This window comes from Bos mutus, chromosome 15, assembly GCF_027580195.1.
Source record: "Bos mutus isolate GX-2022 chromosome 15, NWIPB_WYAK_1.1, whole genome shotgun sequence".
Classification (NCBI taxonomy): domain Eukaryota; kingdom Metazoa; phylum Chordata; class Mammalia; order Artiodactyla; family Bovidae; genus Bos; species Bos mutus.
The window spans coordinates 33,176,079-33,194,269 of NC_091631.1; the positions used below are offsets into that span (position 1 = coordinate 33,176,079).

The 18,191-nt window shown below is 45.5% G+C and overlaps 3 protein-coding genes across 3 annotated transcripts in view; 2 read left to right on the top strand and 1 right to left on the bottom strand.

The window, feature by feature from the left end:
• Window positions 1-4,202: 4,202 nt before the first annotated feature.
• OR52W1 (olfactory receptor family 52 subfamily W member 1) lies at window positions 4,203-5,177 on the top strand. Its single transcript, XM_005907130.2, has one exon. It carries the CDS (start codon window positions 4,215-4,217, stop codon window positions 5,175-5,177), a length of 963 nt encoding a protein of 320 aa, XP_005907192.2. The 5' UTR covers window positions 4,203-4,214.
• Window positions 5,178-7,030: 1,853 nt separating this feature from the next.
• Window positions 7,031-18,191, bottom strand: part of FHIP1B (FHF complex subunit HOOK interacting protein 1B) — a 33,900-nt gene continuing 22,739 nt past the window's right edge. Inside the window, 2 exon segments of the mRNA XM_070383836.1 lie at window positions 7,031-15,258; window positions 17,984-18,146. Coding sequence (XP_070239937.1) covers window positions 14,894-15,258; window positions 17,984-18,146 — 528 coding nt within the window. The 3' untranslated portion in view covers window positions 7,031-14,893.
• Window positions 10,319-14,413, top strand: C15H11orf42 (chromosome 15 C11orf42 homolog). The gene is made up of 3 exons (XM_005907129.2): window positions 10,319-10,390; window positions 13,219-14,017; window positions 14,283-14,413. The coding sequence occupies exons 1-3, from the start codon at window positions 10,319-10,321 to the stop codon at window positions 14,411-14,413; spliced, it is 1,002 nt and encodes a 333-aa protein (XP_005907191.1).

Sequence of the window (18,191 nt, forward strand, 5' to 3'; positions counted from 1 at the left end):
TGTATATCATGAGGGATATGATTTAGGTCATACCTGTATGTATGTATGTATATATACAGCTGATTCACATTGTTGGACAGCAAAAAACTAACACAACATTGTAAACAAATTATACTACAATTAAAAAAATAAAGAAAATGTCAATGTATGGCCAAACCAATACAATATTATAAAGTAATTAGCCTCCAAATTAAATAAATTTATATTTAAAAATAAAATAAAAATTTTAATGAAAAAAAATAACAGTATGATAGTGGCAGAAAAGTAGACAAATAGATCAATGAAACAGAATTGAGAGCCTAGGAATAAACCCAAGTATATACAGTCAACTAATATTTGACAAGGAAGCTAAGAATACTCAGTGGAGAAAAGATAGCTTCCCACTACCTAGCTTTTTTACACATGGTAGTGTATATATGTCTATACTACTCTCTCAATTCTTCCCACCCTCTCTTTCCCCAGTGTGTCCACTGTTTTGATAACTATAGAGTATAGCTTTATGATCTTCTTTCTTGGGATGTCTTTGGTTATTCAAGGTCTTTGTGGTTCCTTATAAATTTTAAGAGATTTTTTCTACTACTGTAAAAAAAATGCTATAGGAATCTTTATAGAGATTGCATTGAATCTATAGATGACTTTTGGTAGTAATGACATTTTAATAAAATTAATTCTTCCAATCCATGAACACATTTCCCATTTATCTGTCTTGTTCAATTTCTTTCATCAATATCTTATATCAATAGCTTTTAGAATATTCTATTTCTCTTTTCATCTTCTTAGTCAAATTTTTTCCCTATTTTATTGTTTTTGATGCTATTGTAAATGAGATCAATTTCTTTTATTTCTTTTTCATTAAATTTGTCATTAGTATATAAAATGCTATTGATTTTTGGAAGTTAATTTTGTATCCTACAAGTGTATTGAATTCATTGATCAGTTTTAACAGCTTTTTGATTGTTTTCAGGATTTTCTATATGTAAAAATCATGTCATCTAAAACTAGAGACCATTTTGCTTCTTCCTTTTCACTTCAGATACCTTTTATTTCTTTTTCTTGCCTTCTTGTTCTAGCCAGGACTTCTAGCGCTATGTTGAAAATGGGTGCTGAGAGTGGCTGACAGTGGTGAGAGTGGCTGACAGTGGTGAAACTGTCTTGTTTTGATTTTAGAATACAAGTTTTCAACCTTTCACCATTGAGTACAGTGAAAAGTTGATATGAGCTTGTCATATATTGCCTTTTTATGATATATTCCTTCTATGCCTAATTTGTTAAGAGTTTTTATCATGAGGATGCTGAATTTTGTCATGTTTTTTCTGCATCTATTTAGATGATCATGTGATTCGTTTTTCATTTTATTAACATGATGTATCACATTGCTTCATTTGTGTTTATGCTGAATCACCCTTGAATCCCAGGAAAAACCCTATACTTGATCCTGGTTTATGATCCTTTTAATGTATTGTTGAATTTGTTGCTAATATTTTATTGAGGATTTTTGCATTTATGTTCAACTGACCTGTAATTCTCTTTTTTGTGCATATGATATCTTTGTCTTCCTTGTCCTGCAAGATTTTGGAATAGTTTGATTTGCTGTACTTTATTGAGAATCTTTGCATTCATATTTATCAGGGATACTGGCCTATAATTTTCTTTTCTAGTAGTGTCCTTTTCTGATTTTGTTATCAGAATGCTGGTCTTATGAAATGAGTTTGGGAGTTGTCCCTCCTCTTCAACTTTTTTGAAAGAGTTTAAGAAGGCCTGGGTTAATTCTTATTTAAAATATTTGGCAAAAATTTACTAGTGAAACCATCCGGTCCTGGACTTTTCTTCATTGGTAGAATTTTGATTACTGATTCAATCTCCTTACTAGTAATTGATCTATTCAGATTTTCTATTTTTTCCTGATCCAGTCTTGAATTATAGGTTATGCTTCTAAGAATTTTTCCATTTCTTCTAGGTTGTACAGTTTGTTGGTATAGTTCATTCACAGTAGCCTCTCATAATTCTTAGAATTTCTGTGGTATCCATTCTAATGTCTCCTTTTTATTTATACTTTTATTGATTTGATCTCTTTTTTGTTTCCCTTGGTGAGTCTAGCTAAGGATTTATTAATTTATCTTTTCAAAGAACTAACTTTGGTTAATATTTTCTATTTTCCTGTTCATGTCTTTCTGTTCTAATCTTTTCCTTCTTCTGGTAACTTTGGGCTCAGTTTGTTCTTTTTCCAGTTCCTGCAGGGGGAGAGTGAGGTTGTTTAAATGGAATCTCTCTTGCTTTTTAATGCAGGCATTTATTGCTGACATTCCCCCTTAGAACTGCTTTGGCTCATCCCACAAGTTCTGTTACATCCTAACGGTTTAACATGTGTAAAACAGCACTACCACTTGTACTAGGTTCACATTCTTTCTCAAATGTTTCACTGATGAACATTTTAATGTTATGTCCCTACTCCTATTTTTTCCATAGTCCCTGTGATTTTGTTATTTTATCTTACATACTGTGGTGATTTTTAGAATATGTGTCATCATAGCAGAAAGAATTTTACTCGGTGGACTTGTGGTAAATGGTGAGTCTTTTTCATTTCCATGGATACTGGAGGCTTCTGAAACTGTAGGCACCACTGTTAGTCAGCAAATGCTGTCTGGGTGGCCGTTTGGGCCAGCAGTTTTGTCCCACAATTAAGAGCAATAAACATTTATTTATTGACAATTAACTACCAGATATTATGATAAGTGCTGGTTATATTGAGGCTAATAAGAAACACTGCCTGTAACTCTTTCAGTCTAGTGGAGGAAAGAGAGACAATTACAATAGAGGGGAACTGATGCTATTAAAGAAGAAAGAAAGCAAGGTCTTTTCTCTCCAGACATCAATGAGTCAGCAAAGACCTCCCAGAGAAAGTTTCCTCTAACCCAGATCTTTCAATGCCAAAAGTCAGTCTCTTTGATCATTGTCCCCATCTCTGCCTCTTTACACTACTTCCTGAGTTACCCAGGCTACCAGACGCAGTACAAGGAAGAGTTAATATGGCCCAGGTGGGAGGGGTAAGGGCCCTGAGGGAAGCAGGTAGAACAGCCACATAAAGGGCCCCACAGGCAGCAGTCAAGGTGAAGAGAAGCTGCAAACCCATGGTGCTTAGGAGCTTTCCTCAGTCAAGTCTTCTGGGGCTTTTTTCCTCCTTCATTTATCCATCCAACCTTCACTAAGTTTCTGCTGTGGGCTAGGTTCTGGGAGAAACTGGTTCTACTCACCCTGCCTCCTCCAACACCAGAGATATTTCTTCCTCCTCTGGCTGCTAGTCTGTGTTGAGTGCCATTTCCTGCCCCTCTGTCAACTGCTCTGCCCTTGGCACCCCAGGAATGAGACTCAATTCTGGAATGTGACCCCCCTTCTGGAATGTGAAGAAGGAAAGGAGACAGAGAAGTTCTTTCTTTACTGCCATCTCTCTGTTGCTTCCCACGTCAAACCTCCGTTGCTTGCGCAGCGTCAATTCTCCAGCCCGTGTTCAAGTTCATTACTTCAGCATGGAGTGAAGAATAACAGAAGAACCCCAAACCCCAAAAGCCCACCAGGTTTTCTCCCATCGTATCAGCCTCCCTACTTTGCTCCAAGCCCCTTCTGCCTCCTCCTCCTGTTTCTCCCTTTCTCTCTCTTTTCCTTTCTTCTTAGAGGGCTGGTGCCCAGAATGTTAAAGCTGGGCAACACATAAGATCATTGTGCCTACCCCTGCTGTAGAGCTGAGGAAGCTGGGCCCAGGAGTTCTGCCTAAGATAGTCAGGAACAGGACCAGCCTGAGGCCTGATCGCCACCCAGCACTGGCTTTCTCTCCATCTACAGAGACTGAGACTGACTCTACTTGGACTCTGAGGAAGAAAAAGTCATCTCAGCTGATGAGCCCCAACTGGAAGGCTCCAGCTATTCTAGCACTGCAGCAGTGACACCCCCACTTCATTTCCACTGTCCCCCTTTGCTCCCCCAACACTCATGGACTTTCAGGCAAAAGGATTTCACCCTAGCTAGGGTTGTGACCCTGATTATCCAAGGTTATATCTATATAACCCCAATCAAAGGTTATACCACTGCCTCCCAGCCCTGCATGACTCCTACACATATGGATGGATCTGTGCCACACTGACACCCCCAAAATCTCTCCCTTTGTCCTTCACCCATCATGAGTCATGCTTCCATGAGCCCAAAAGCTCTGACCCCACAGAATGACAGAAGCTCCACAGCCCAACTCTACTTTCTCATGCCCAACCTTCTTCATACTGACTGGCATCCCAGGGCTAGGGGGTGTGCAGGCCTGGCTGACACTGGTCTTTGGGCCCATGTATCTGCTTTCCCTGCTGGGCAATGGAGCACTGCTGGCAGTGGTGCAGACAGACTCCACACTGCATCAGCCCATGTTTCTGCTCCTGGCCACCCTGGCAGCCACAGATCTGAGCTTAGCCACATCTATAGCTCCAGGGCTGCTGGCTGTGCTGTGGCTCGGGCCTCGGCCTGTGCCATACGCTGCCTGCCTGGTCCAGATGTTCTTTGTTCACGCACTGACGGCTGTGGAATCCGGTGTACTGTTGGCCATGGCCTGTGACCGTGCTGTGGCAGTAGGGCGTCCATTGCACTACCCCATCCTAGTCACCAAAGCCCGTGTGGGGTATGCAGCCCTGGCACTGGCACTAAAAGCTGTGGCTATTGTTGTGCCTTTCCCTCTGCTGGTTGCACGATTTGAGCACTTCCAAGCCCAGACCATAGACCATGCCTACTGTGCACACATGGCAGTGGTGGAGCTGGTGGTGGGTAACACACAAGCCAACAATTTGTATGGGCTGGTGCTTTCGTTGGCTGTGTCAGGTATAGATATTCTAGGCATCACAGGCTCCTATGGGCTCATCGCCCACGCTGTGCTGCAGCTGCCTACCCGGGAAGCCCGTGCCAAGGCCTTTGGTACATGTAGTTCCCACATCTGTGTCATTCTAGCCTTCTATGTGCCTGGTCTCTTCTCCTACCTCACACACCGCTTTGGTCGTCACACCGTCCCCAAGCCTGTGCACATCCTTCTCTCTAACATCTACTTGCTGCTGCCACCTGCCCTTAACCCTCTCATCTATGGGGCCCACACGAAGCAGATTAGGGACCGGCTCCTAGAAATCTTCACATTCAAGAAAAGCCAGTTCTAATGAACAACGAAAACAAGGGAGCCTGAGGGTGGGAGAGGGGGGACATTCAGAGGAGTCTGTGGTCTGGAGGTGTGGTGTCATCTTTGTCCCATGATCTGTGTATGACTGTGACAACCACTCAACAGATATTTGCTGTGAAGTCTCGGTGTACCAGTGGCATCTGTAGACTGGTCTAGCCATGCATCCTGCTTGGGAGGAGACAGGAGATGGGCAACCATGTTGCCATGCAGAGGAGATAAGAAAAGGTGCCAGGGAATAATCCTGGGATCACAATACACGATTTAACTTAAAACCACCCTCCTCCTTCTCCCCCAACTCTGCTCCATCATTTTAACCTAAGTCTGCCCACGTTCCTACACCAAAGCTTCTCTACAGATCCTGGACCCAGGGGTCTGGAAAGAGGGACACGGCCTCTGGAAGTCCTTGGGCACCTATCTGGGATTATAGCCTTCCCTCTATGCCTGGAGCCTGATTCTGTTTTCAGCCTATCCTTCGGGAAGGAGTTAAGCAGGCTTATTCCCCACTTTCTAATAATTGGGATAAGGTGCCCTGGATTCCCAAATTTTTCCAAGACCCTGATCCTGAAGACATTCTCAGTTCAGAGAACCTTCTGGGTCTCTATATGTAAACCATTATTCTCCCTACCCTCACTGCTCTGCCAAAGTCTCAGATATTGATGACTAGAACTTCTGTCCCTGGGCCTATAGCTTCAGGGGTCAGGGGTTCAACTGAAAGAAACTTTGATAGCCCAGAAAATCATTGTAACCACTTCACCTGTTTGCCAGAGATCATTATCTTCTCTTACCAACATGCCCTTTTGTGCATCCTCAAACAAGAATATAGAATTCTCAAATAAAATTCTCATCAGCACCTCCATTTGTCCTGGCCAGCATCATGGGAAGCACACGATGTTGGTGCAATATGATGAAATAGGAATATTTCACACTGCTGTGGCTGCCAGAGAACAGAGATATTAAATAGGAAGTGTCGTGGTGTTGCCTAACATGGGATTCACTTTCTGTTAAAAAAAACTCCCAACTGCAAGGACCTTACACAGAAAGAAAGATCTTTCAAGCTGGCATTAAGTCTGGGTGCGTGGTCAGTCATGTGTTCAATCATGTCCAACTCTGCGACCCCAGAAACTCTAGTCCATCAGGCTCTTCTGTCCATGGGCTTTCCCAGGCAAGAATACTGGAGTGGGTTACCATTTCCTCCTCCAGGGGATCTTCCCTACCCATCTCCTGCACTGCAGGAGGATTCTTTACTGCTGAGCCACCAGGGAAGCCTGGCGTTAAGTCTAGAATGAGTATATTCTCACATAAAAGGTAGGGAGACACTGTCACGCAGTCAGAGAAAGCTGCAGGCTGCACAGCCAGACCTAAGCTCTCCGGGAAAATGATCATAACAGTGGGTACTGGAGTTAATCACAAAGACCTGAACTGGGAGCAGTCAGACCACTCGGCACAGGCAGCTGGACCGAGCACCATGGGATGCCACACGGGAGGCTGCGGATCTGAAGAAAAGCAAGTGATGCCATCTCCAGGTCCTCATCAACAAATAACTACAGAGACAGCCCAGAAGCTGTGTGATTTTCAGAGTGCTGTCACACTGAAGCCAAGTGGACAAGGAGCAAATCCAGTTTTTCTCAGCCCAAGTGTGGACTCAGTCTTTCCCAAGGCTAAACTTTTTCATGAAGTTCTGAGGTAAAGAACCATCCAGGCAGTGATTTTGCAGATAACTTTGATAAAATTCTAACCCTAATAATGGGTCATCAGTCTTTTACATCTTTCTCTTAGTGAAACCTCCTCAAAAAATCTATATTGACAAAATAATTAGAGATGTGAACAAACATGTATGCAGTAAGATATTTATTACAACATTATTATAAAGAAATATAAAGATATGTGTGACAGTCCTGTGTCACTCACACACACACACACACACACGCACGCGCACACACACACCTTCCCCCTCTGGTACATGAAAAGGGAAATCATATGCAGCCAATGTTCAAAAGCAATGAATCCTGTTCCCCACCCACCACAGGAAGCCTCTCTTCTAAGGCACCTTCACTCTGTGGTTGTGCACAACTCCCAAGGCAGCTGAGTCCAAAGCCGTACATTGTCCACTGTAAGTCAAAAAGTCCACCCCCTTGGACATTTGTATTTTGTTTTGGATTGAGATTGCATACATACCTACCATGTGGTGTGTTTAGAAGGCTTTTCTGGCACACTTACTCCTCCACAACAACCTGAGAACAATTATAAGCCCATAATCCCTTATCTATAATTCCAAAATAAAAAAATCTCTGAAGAAACAATAGTTTGTTCATAACTTTGACCCAAAATCTGACCTGACCCGTCACGATCCTATTTATAATATCTATTTATCTCACTTAGTGTGAATATTCATATATTTAGCTACAGAAACATTGATAGATTTGAATACAGTAGGGCACTGCCCTGAATCTCACTGGGGTATTACTTTATGTATCATAAAGGCACTATATTCCCTTTCTAAAATCTGAATCATCCTGAATCCCAAAACACACCCATCCCAAAAGATTTCAAATAAGGGATTAGGGACCTGTAGGATTATCCCTGTAGCCCAAGAGAAGTGAAGAGACCTGTTAGGACTCTTTGTCACTCTAAAGTCTTTGCTCCCAACACCATTCTATACTACCCTAGAAGTTCTTGCAGAAAGCAGCACTGTTCTCTGGATAACAGCCCCCACCTGTTTGTTCCCCTCATGCTCTCCACTCTGGTCACTCCTTAAATACGCTGACGAGCTGTGCCCCTTTCGCAAGGGAGACCACAGAAGGTTCTATAGTGGTGGCAAAACCCATGAACAGGATATGGCCCAAACAGCCCAGTCCTTGGGCTCATCAACTCCACCCAGAACTCAGCTGTCATCTCTTTTCCTTCAACAATTTTCAGTCTCAGATTCTATGTGCCAAAAGGAAAGACAGATTTACTTAGGGTAGGGCAATAAGGGATTAGGGAGTCTGGAGAATCATGGTAATAAGACAGCAAGAGAGAGAAGACAGAGGCGTAGGATTCTGGCCAAGGAGTTGAACTGTACCCAATTTCACCTCTGAGCCCCTGCTATGAACAAAAATCTGAAAAGAGAGCCTCATCTGATTTCACCAACAGTACATCATCCCTGCACCTGCTTCATCCACCTGCTTCTCAATCTGGATCACCCCTCAGGAGACAGATGTGTATTACTCCCTGCCCCTGTCTCCCAGCAGCTCTCACTGTCTCTGTCCCTCTGCCTCTGTCTCCTTGCACTTATGGCCAGCCTTCCCCCAAGCATCTTGTCCTTGTCTGCTCTCTACCTCTGTCCTCCTCACTCAGAATTCCTTTCTAAGAGAAAACAGGTGCCAACTATACTTTATGAGGTGACCTCTCCTCATCAACCATAATTAAAAATGTGCCAGAGGGGCATCAGAAGGAAGAGACTTGGTTTCTCATAACAAGAACCTTGGGATTTCTGGTTTGGTCTACTGCACCTCTTCTCTCATCCTACCCATTTCCTTTTCTCTACACCACACTGTACTTCCACCTGCACAAAGCTCTCCCAACACACTCAGGTGAGCAGAAGGAATATGTTGATCTCTCCCTTCACCAAAAAAGAACTACTGGTTAATGGTTAAAGCTGGAGTCAGGCAGGCATGAATTTGAATCTCAGATCCTCCAATAACTCACTGTATGCCTTGCACTAAATTTATTTAACCTCTCTGAGCCTGTTAATTCACCCATAAAATGGAAATGACACTATCTACTTCAAGGATTACTAAAAGGATTCACTAAGATAATTCATTTGAAGTGTTTGGAATAGTCTCTAACACAATTTTAACAAATATTTGACTATTAATTCTTCTCCTGGACCATGGCGCATGCTCAGTCAAACCTTTGCTCAAAGACCTGATATCCTAGCTCTGTCTAGGAAGCTAGACCGACCCTCTCCTGTGGCCAGTCACTGCTCCTCTAGGAAACTTTTCCTGGCAACACTCCCACCATGGTAGGACCCTTCCTAGTGCTTCATACTTATATCACCTCAGCCAGCTCAGACAATGGCCAACTTCATGGGGTAACCCTACATGCTGGGGAAGGACAGGGGAGGATGCACCCCACATGCCAGGGGTCTCCGCAGGCACACAGGAGTGGAGTGGGAAAGTAGCTACTAGAAAGACTCTCTAGAGTGGTTCTTCTCCAGGGAAAAAACCACTCTTCTTCAGCAAAACAACAGGTTGAGATTTTGTGGCAGAGACACAAGTGAAAACCAAAGATTAGGGCCATAAAGAGCATCCACCAGATACAAAGCAGCCTAGGAAAGGGAACAGAGGATGAAGAAAATTCTTCTTAAATTCACCTGGGAAATTCTGGCTTCCTGAAAATTCTCTTCAGTTACTAAGGCAACACTATCCTAATTCAATTCTTATCCTCCACACTGTCACTGCTCAGCTTGGCACCCTCCTACACACATCTGGTTTTTATTGCAATTGTAACCCACTCATTAATAAAGGGTTTCAACCTAGGCTGCACATTAGAATTGCCTGAGAGCTTTAAGAATTCCTGATGCCCAGGCATATTCCTGACCAATTAAGTCAAAATCCTTGGGCATAGGATCCAGGTACTAATAATTTTTAAAGCTTTCAGTTAGTTCCAAAGTACAGCCAAGGTTCAGAGCCACTGCTTTGTTCTCAGTTTAAGTCCTGATCTGTGCTTCTCCCATGTCTTTCAAGACCCCAATCCAACCTCACAAAGAAGTCACTTGCAACTGACAACAGAGCATTGCAAATTGCTTCACGGAGGAAAGGCTTGATCCTGTTTCCTTAAAGAATTCAGACCAAGAACTACACACACATATAAACACATCCTAATGGATACCTGAATCTTCCTCCCCCACTAAAGCAGGAGAATGAACGGGTTGACTAAAAAGTATGCACTCAGGCTGTGGGTACAGTGGGGTTATGAAAGTGATTGCCCTCTCCCCACCCAAGGCCCCAACACCCAGCAGGACCTCTATGACCTCATGCTGCAGTAGGTCAGAGTCTGGCACCTGGGGCCTCACCTCCCTGGGCAGCTTGGGGTTCCTGCAGCAGCCACTGCCCAGCCTAACCCCTCCCACACCCCATCATGTTGGTTGGTACCCCCCACCTGCTGACACTGGATGAAGCTGATGCCACCTGGACTCTCATCAAAGATAAGGTAGGAAAAGAGGGCAAAAGAGGAAATAACACAGTGTAACCTACATAGGTCTCAGCAGCTTGTAAGTAAGAAGAGGTTGGAAGGGTGAAGACAATAATAACTAATATTTACTCAGTGCTGTCTCCTGTGAGAGGCGCTGAACTAAGTGCACTAAGTGTCCAATTTGATTACAATTGCAAATATAGGTACAAAAGCTTCCTTGAAAGACAATGGATGGAGAGCTATGAGAGTAGGAAGTGCTATGTTGGGGATAGACTTAGAAGGTCAGGAAGGCTTCCTGGAGTGAGTAACATTCTAGCTCTACAAGTAGTTATTCACATGGAGGGAAGAGGAATACCTGGCACATAAAGAGTGAGTACGCTACACTACGCTAAGTCACTTCAGTCGTGTCCGACTCTGTGTGACCCCATAGACGGTAGCCTACCAGGTTCCCCCGTCCCTGGGATTCTCCAGGCAAGAACACTGGAGTGGGTTGCCATTTCCTTCTCCAATGCATGAAAGTGAAAAGTGAAAGTGAAGTCGCTCAGTCGTGTCCAACTCTTAGCGACCCCATGGACTGTAGCCTACCAGGCTCCTCCGTCCATGGGATTTTCCAGGCAAGAGTACTGGAGTGGAGTGCCACTGCCTTCTCCAAGAGTGAGTAAGAAACACCTAAATGGAGGGGAAGGGGGCAGGAGTGAGTGAACAGTGTACTAACTAAAGGTAGACTATGTGCAAAAGCCAAGAAAGGGAAAATAAAAATGTGTATTAGTGAACTGCAAATAGTCCTCTGGAATAGAGTTCAAAGAAGTAGTGATGAAAATGAGGAAGAAGAGGTACAGGGGCTAATGGTGAAAGGCCTTTTACATTTTCTAAAGAACCTGAACTTTACCTTCGACCTCTTCACAGATATTCCCTCCAGTTTAACTTCCACAGAATGATAAACTTGGGTTTTGAACCAAAAAATACAGATTTTCAGGAGCAGGCAGATTTCAGCTCTATCTGAGTTGTCGGTGTCCAAAAAACCACACCAAATTTAGATGGCCACTAATTTCTGAGATTAGAGAGTTTAGGGATCAATTCTGGTCATGTTATCTGAATTAAAGTGAATTTGAAGCATTTGCAGAAGGCAACTCACCAAGTTTAAAACAATCATCTTGAAGTGTCCAGTAAACTCAAAGCAGCCTTAATGGCACGTAACTCCCATTTGAAATGGAGTACTTGCTCACCACAGAGGTCAGCTTCCCAGGCAGAAAGAGAAGAGCCAAGGTCCTCCCAAGAATGAGAGCAACTAGTCTCAGCAATGGGAAAGGATGGTCCTGATCAATTGGGGTGAAGTAAATGAGCTCTTTAACTATCAGAAAGCTACACCTCCTCTGAAAATCAGAAAAACTCCCTGTCCTATTTAAATGGAAAATTGTCAGGAAAGTCAGGGTAGAGACATACAGGATAAATCACTGGTGATATGTGACAAGTTCAAGGAGTAGGACACATTTGAGTGACCTGGTCTCCTCTCCAGAACTGCTGAGTTAGTGGGCACTCATAGGACATCTCACTAAACAGGATGTGGCTCAAGGGCTCCCTATTCAGAACTCAAACCACCAAGGTACCTCCAGGAAGATAATCTTCCACCATCACTTTCATGGGCTGCCCCTGGAGAGGCTAACTTTGCAGGCCTCTAAGTCCTCAGAACTTCCACCCAGAAGTGCAGTGGAAGCAGGCAGTGGTCTCAAATGATGACTCTGCCAAGAACACACTCACCCTAGCACAGAGCTGAGCACTTTAGGATAACACTGGGGCCCTCAGGGTAAGAATAAGGGCCTAATAAATTTTCATGGCAAAAACCAAGCACAAAAAGGCCAAGACAAGAAGGACCAAACCAAGAGGAACTGTGATCCATAAAAGCCTACAGGAACTAGTATTACCAACATGAGGCCTCAAATCCACACAAGAACTATCCTTCAGCTCAGGCAGAAGGTGTATACTAAGGGATTATAGACATAGTATAAGCATGGACTTCCAAACCTATTTGTGTATCCACTCTTGGTTAATAACAGCACACATTTAACCAATCACCTAAGAATAACCGTTGAAGATGCCTTTCCCTCACCCCTTAAGTGACCAAGTCCTACTAATTCTATAACCTAAGTATCTTCCCCCAGGGTTTTACTTCAGGGCCTTACCATGTCTTGCCTGGAATTTTACAATGCTCTTAACTGACTTTTCTCTATTTTAAGCCTTCTTAGACAAAATTAACTTTCTAAAATGCCTACTTGAATCGTGCCCCTCCTAACCAGAGCCCTTCAAGTGGCTTCCCACTGTCCTCCGGATAAAATTCCCATCAGTTAGCACATAAGGCCTTGAATAATTAAGCTCCTGTATCCTTGTCCCTCTCCATACACTTAATATGAAATTATATGTTCCTGATTATGCCCCTCTTAGTTTGTAAGTTCAAGTTTTTTCACTGGCCGTTCCCTCTGCGTGGACTGACCATTCTGTTAGCTTACTAATTCCCTCAAAGCTAAAGTATTATCACCTAGAAACTATCTTTGGTCCTCTTCAATCAAAGACAAAGGCTGTTAAATCATCTGCTCTGCAGTTTGCTCTCTGAGCTGTTTTAGGACAAGGACAAAGTCTCTTGCATCTAGCAGAGTCTGGCACACAGCAGACATTCAGGTTTTGCTATAGGGAAGAACTGGGAGACAAACAAGAAGCACCACACTTTGAGCATGTTGTGGAGTGTAAAGAACACTGGCAGAGGGAGGGTCCATCTAGAGCAGGCTACCAGATTAACTAACTCTAACCTGGCCCCTAACTCAGTCTCTGACCTATATACTGACTGCCCGCAGGTTATCGAGGAGCGCTTTGGGCCCAATGTAGTGGCAGTACCTTTTCTGTCTGATGCAGCGTGCTATGACCTTCTGGGTGTTTTAGTGAAACAGTCCCGCCCAGCCCACAGTCGCCTGGCTCTGCCAGGTCGGCAGGGCCGGCGGGCACTACAACCAGTGGGGCTGCTACCAAACCTCCTGGAACAGGCAGGCTCTGAGGGTGCCTTCGCACACTGCACTCGAGAATACTCACCAAACAGCCGAGCAGAGATAACCTATGAAGAAATGCGACTGCTGGATGGGCAGCCCTGCCGGATCCACTTACACATGGGGGGTCTACGCAAGAAGATGGCCTTCCTGCTGCTGCCACCAGGGCAGGTGAGCTTACAGCCGTCTCTTCCCTGGCTCCGAAGCACCCACAGCATCTACATCATCTACCAGGTCTTCTCCTGTTCCTGGCTACAGCTGGGGCTGCTGCCGACAGCCCATGAGCCCCAACTGCTCCGGTTACAACGGTCACTGCCTATTGCCTTCTCCTGCCTCAAGTTTTCATTGCAACCCAAGGGAGTGCTGGGACCACAGAAGCCCCTGATCAAAGACCCACTGCCCCAAGGGGCCAGCTGGGCCAGACCCAACCTCAGCATCATGCCACCTCCGGCCCCTACATCAGCCTCTGATGATATCCCCGAAGCTGCTGATGTGCCCCAACCTGTCCCAGCCCCACCTACACCACCTCCCCAAGAAGGGCCAGAGTGCAGACCAACCAGATTCTCCTACAAGGGCCGAAACCCCTTCCGAAGGGGGCCTCAGATGCTGTCAGGTACTGATAGAGGAAATGAAGATGAGAGGGCTGGGATACGGTGGAGGGAAAGTGCATGGGGAGTATAGCCCAGGAATGTGTGGGCCACACATAACTCCACACTGGACCCTGGTCAAGGGGATGGAGTAAGGGAGCCAGGGGAGGGTGAGACGGAAGCATGGTCCTGGTGAGGGGGTGGGTACAGCACAGAAGACCAGAGGGAGGGATCAGGGAGGCAGAAAGACCAGGGCATGAGTCAAGCTGTGACTATCCCCAACCCTGGCAGAGAACTGGCTCTTCAGCCCCCGCAACCCCCCACCAGGAGCCCAGGGTGGGGGCCCCGGGGACCCCGACCGGCACTCCATGTCCCTGCCCCTGCTGCAGGGTCTATCCTCGGAGTTCGACAGCGACGAATGAAGCTGAGGCGAAAGATGCAGGGGGCGAGGCCCCCAAGATCTGACATAGGGGTACTGGTCCCCAATAAACATCAACTGCTGCTCCCCCAAACATCCTGGGCCCATGCTGCTTCTTCCTGTGGGGGTCTGGAGGAAAGCCCCAGCTTTTTTCCCTAGGCTTCCTGTCCCCTCACCCTCTAAAGGTATAAGAAGTACCTTGAAACCTTGGCATCATGTCCTCACCAGAGAGAACACACCCTGACCACTTCCCCATCTATTTACAACTTTCTTGGGGCCCCAGCCCCACAGATAAAGGGTGGGAAAGAAAAATGAGCACAGAATAGAGATTTCCCTTTTATACATATTGCAACAAGTTCTCCAGAAAACATTCATCAGAAATAAATTAAAAAGTCCTCTTGCCACTGCCTCCAAACATAAAAAGGAGCCTACACCCTGGCCCCAGCCCAGGCCACTCAAGGCCCTGATTGTCCATGGAAGAAAGTTAAGGGTTGAGGGGCCCGAAGCCTGAGACAGGAGAGCCAGACCCCTCCTCGGAAGTATCCAACAAGAAAGGCGAGGTGACAGCGTGTGCCTGGGAGATGGCAGCCAACTCCTTGAGAAACTCAGGGAAAATGACTGCACAGTAGACAGCATTCTTGACTCGCAGAGCCTCACCTTGGCGCTCAGGGGCCCCACCCCGGGCGGGTAGGACCGGCGTCGAAGCCCCAGGGGAGCCCCCACCTAGGCCAAGTCCTGCGCCACCATCTCTCCCAGGCTGGAGAACCATCTGTGCCGCCTGCCGAGCCCTGGTTGGACTGTGTGCATGCCGCAGGAGTAGCTCCCCCAAGGACGGCCTCCGGCTCTTCACTGGGAACAAACAGAAGTGTCGGGAAGGTGCTGAGGTCAGGCAGAATCCCTTGGCCTGGGAGAGGAGAGTTCCCCACCTCACCCTACCCCCACCTCCCAGGTTCATGAACTTTTCAACTAGGACTCTTAACACTTAAGTGCTGCCTGCTCAGCCTCCTTCCCTCTATCCAGCCATCCCACCAGTCAACCATCAGGCTCAGTCAACCCTTCAGACACTTCACAACCCTTCAGACACTTCAGACAGGACCACTCCCTTCTCCAGGTCCCTTTACCTTAAGGGATTCTCTTACTGCTCCTCCCTTTCCAATCACTATTCTAGATCACTAAGCTCTTTCTCCCCCATCTGTAACATGCCCTTACTTCCTGCTGCCCAGCACGCTCCTGTACTGGAGTCAAACACTTCCCCTTTCCCCCTGCCCATCTATGACGCCTCAGCCACATCCTCTGCTCCTTCAATACCCACAGGGGCTATATATGCAATCAGAGTTCAGTGACTTTATCAGATCTGTCACACACTGCTATCCCTCCAAGATCTACTCTCCTGTGCTACCAGTTGGCCTTCCACCAATTCCTTTCCTATAACCACCAAAGCTACCCTCCCACTGGTTGTGGCCAGACAACTCTACATGTCAGTTCAAATGAACCACTGAAAATACTGCCTTTTCTCCTCTAATTTCCTGCCGACACTGCTGGCCCTGGATGTATTCTTGTCCCTGTCCAAGACCTAGGGCCTAGACTCTGGGGATTTAGTCTCCAGATCATGATATCATTCCCATTCTCTCCCTCTAATACTGGTGACAGATATACACTAAACAGATACATTAAATGTGGCTTTTAGAGCCCATTATAACCAGGTTCACACACTTCCTCCCACCTCTTCTTGAGACTCTACAGAGCCCCTGGCTTTGGCATCCACATCTATCTGCTCCCCCTGGAACCCTCCAGGCTCTTCTCATGCTTCTGTAGCCCCTTCTGCCTTAATTTTGTTCTCCTTGATGTTTTCATCCCTGGCCTAATCCCCCTAACCCCAACTCTCCTCTAATTTGGCCTCCACCAACTTCCCATTTTACTGCCCTATCACATTGCATTTCAATAACTTGTTCTCATGTCTTCTCCTCAAACATTAATCTGTGAGTTTAAGGGCTTACACTCTGTCTTATTTACCTCTATATCCCAGTGAACATAGTACCAGGACTATGGAAGCAAGATTACTTCCTGGCACTAGACCATGAGGAAATCATGCTAAGAAACTTCAATTGGGCCTTCACAGCTATATAATAACCCTCCTGGTACTCTTCCCAACCTACACACTTTCCTCCGAAAGCCCTCATCTCACCTCTGCTTTCTTGCTCAGTGTATTATTCTGCCTCCTACTTTGATTAGCAAACAAAGGATGACTTCAATTCCCTAAAATTTCCTCTACATCTCAAAACTCCACTGGTAGATATAATGTCCTCCTTGATTTCTCAATTGCCTCAAAGGGGGAAAAAATTTCCCTGGTGCTCTGGATCCTACTTACTTCCACCACCTTTGGGACCTTGCTCCCTCAGTTATGACAATCCTCTAGTCCCCATCTAGATTATCAGCTTTTTGAAAGTAAAGATCTCATCTTGCACTTCCATGAGTCTCCTGTACCAAAGACAACACCACATGGCAAGCACGCAGATGCACTGTGTGCTAAATCACTTCAATCATGTCCAACTCTTTGCAACTCTATGGACTGTAGCCCACCAGGCTCCTCTGTCCAAGGGATTCTCCAGGCAGGAATACTGGAGTAGATTGCCATACCTCCTTCAGGGGATCTTCCCGACCCACGGATCAAACTCGCATGTCTTATGCCCAATGCATTGGCAGGCAGGTTCTTTACTACTAGCACCACCTGGGAAGCTCAAGCACTCAGATACTTGCTGATAAAAGATCTAAATTTAAAATCATATATAACTCTTCATATATAACTCTTCCTTCTTCCTCATATCTCACAACTACTCGCCAAACTCTGCCAATACTTCTTTCCCACTTCCACCTTATCAAATTCTTCCTATTTCTACTGTTCTAATTCAAGCCTCACACGTCACATCTGCATTATGGCAGACGCTTCCTGATTGCTCTTCTGACTCCATCTTCTCCTAACTCCAATGCACCTAACACATGAACTTACATACTTATCTCTCCACTCCCACATATAGGACCTCCAATTGGTATCTCACTGCCTAAAAGTTTACAACTTCCACCCATCCCAACTTCTACTCTGAGAACCTTCTGCTGTGATGATATCTTCCCAGCCTTACTACCAACTGTTCCACCACCTTCCAAATTCCCTGCTCCAGCTAAACAGTTCATGCTATCTCCTGAACAAATAATAGTCATCCCATTCCTTTGCCACCCAAGTCCTACCCATCTCTCAAGACCCATGTCAAATGTCATATCCTTTACCAAACTTTAACAATATTGCAACCTAAAAAAAAAAAAATCTCAATCTAGAAACTATTCTGTCCCCTTGCCTGTCCCCAGCTTCTAGAGTAGTTTTTGCTGGTACTGTTGATTTGGCTCTCAGTGGACACAACTATTTTTCCTCTGACCAGAAACTTGAAGATAAAATCAAGAGTCCACTCTCTGCAACTCTCCAGTTCTCACCACAAGGCTTCAACCTTAATAAGAATTCAATTAACCTGAGCTAGTTAGTTGCCTAGGGAAGATGGGGAGGCGGTGGCAGGGTAGACCTCACCTAGGGAATCAGATCGGCGGGGGGCAGGTCCTGCTGCAGGGCCCTCGGTCCAGTCCAACTTGCCACGGGCAATGAGGTACTTCTTGGCTTTGGATAGCAGTGCTGGGAAGTCCTCCTGGGAGGCTGCAAAGCTCTCAATCTTATTCTTCACAGAGCCCAGCACCTATGAAGCACAACTTCATGACATTTCTGGGTGGCTTCAGACTGA

Excerpts from the sequence above, each read along its gene's own strand:
- OR52W1 (XM_005907130.2), top strand. The coding sequence starts at position 4,215 with ATGACAGAAGCTCCACAGCCCAACTCTACTTTCTCATGCCCAACCTTC.
- C15H11orf42 (XM_005907129.2), top strand. The coding sequence starts at position 10,319 with ATGTTGGTTGGTACCCCCCACCTGCTGACACTGGATGAAGCTGATGCC. Across the intron at positions 10,391-13,218 it reads GGACTCTCATCAAAGATAAG|GTTATCGAGGAGCGCTTTGG; the intron begins GTAGGAAAAGAG and ends GACTGCCCGCAG. Across the intron at positions 14,018-14,282 it reads GGGGCCTCAGATGCTGTCAG|AGAACTGGCTCTTCAGCCCC; the intron begins GTACTGATAGAG and ends CAACCCTGGCAG.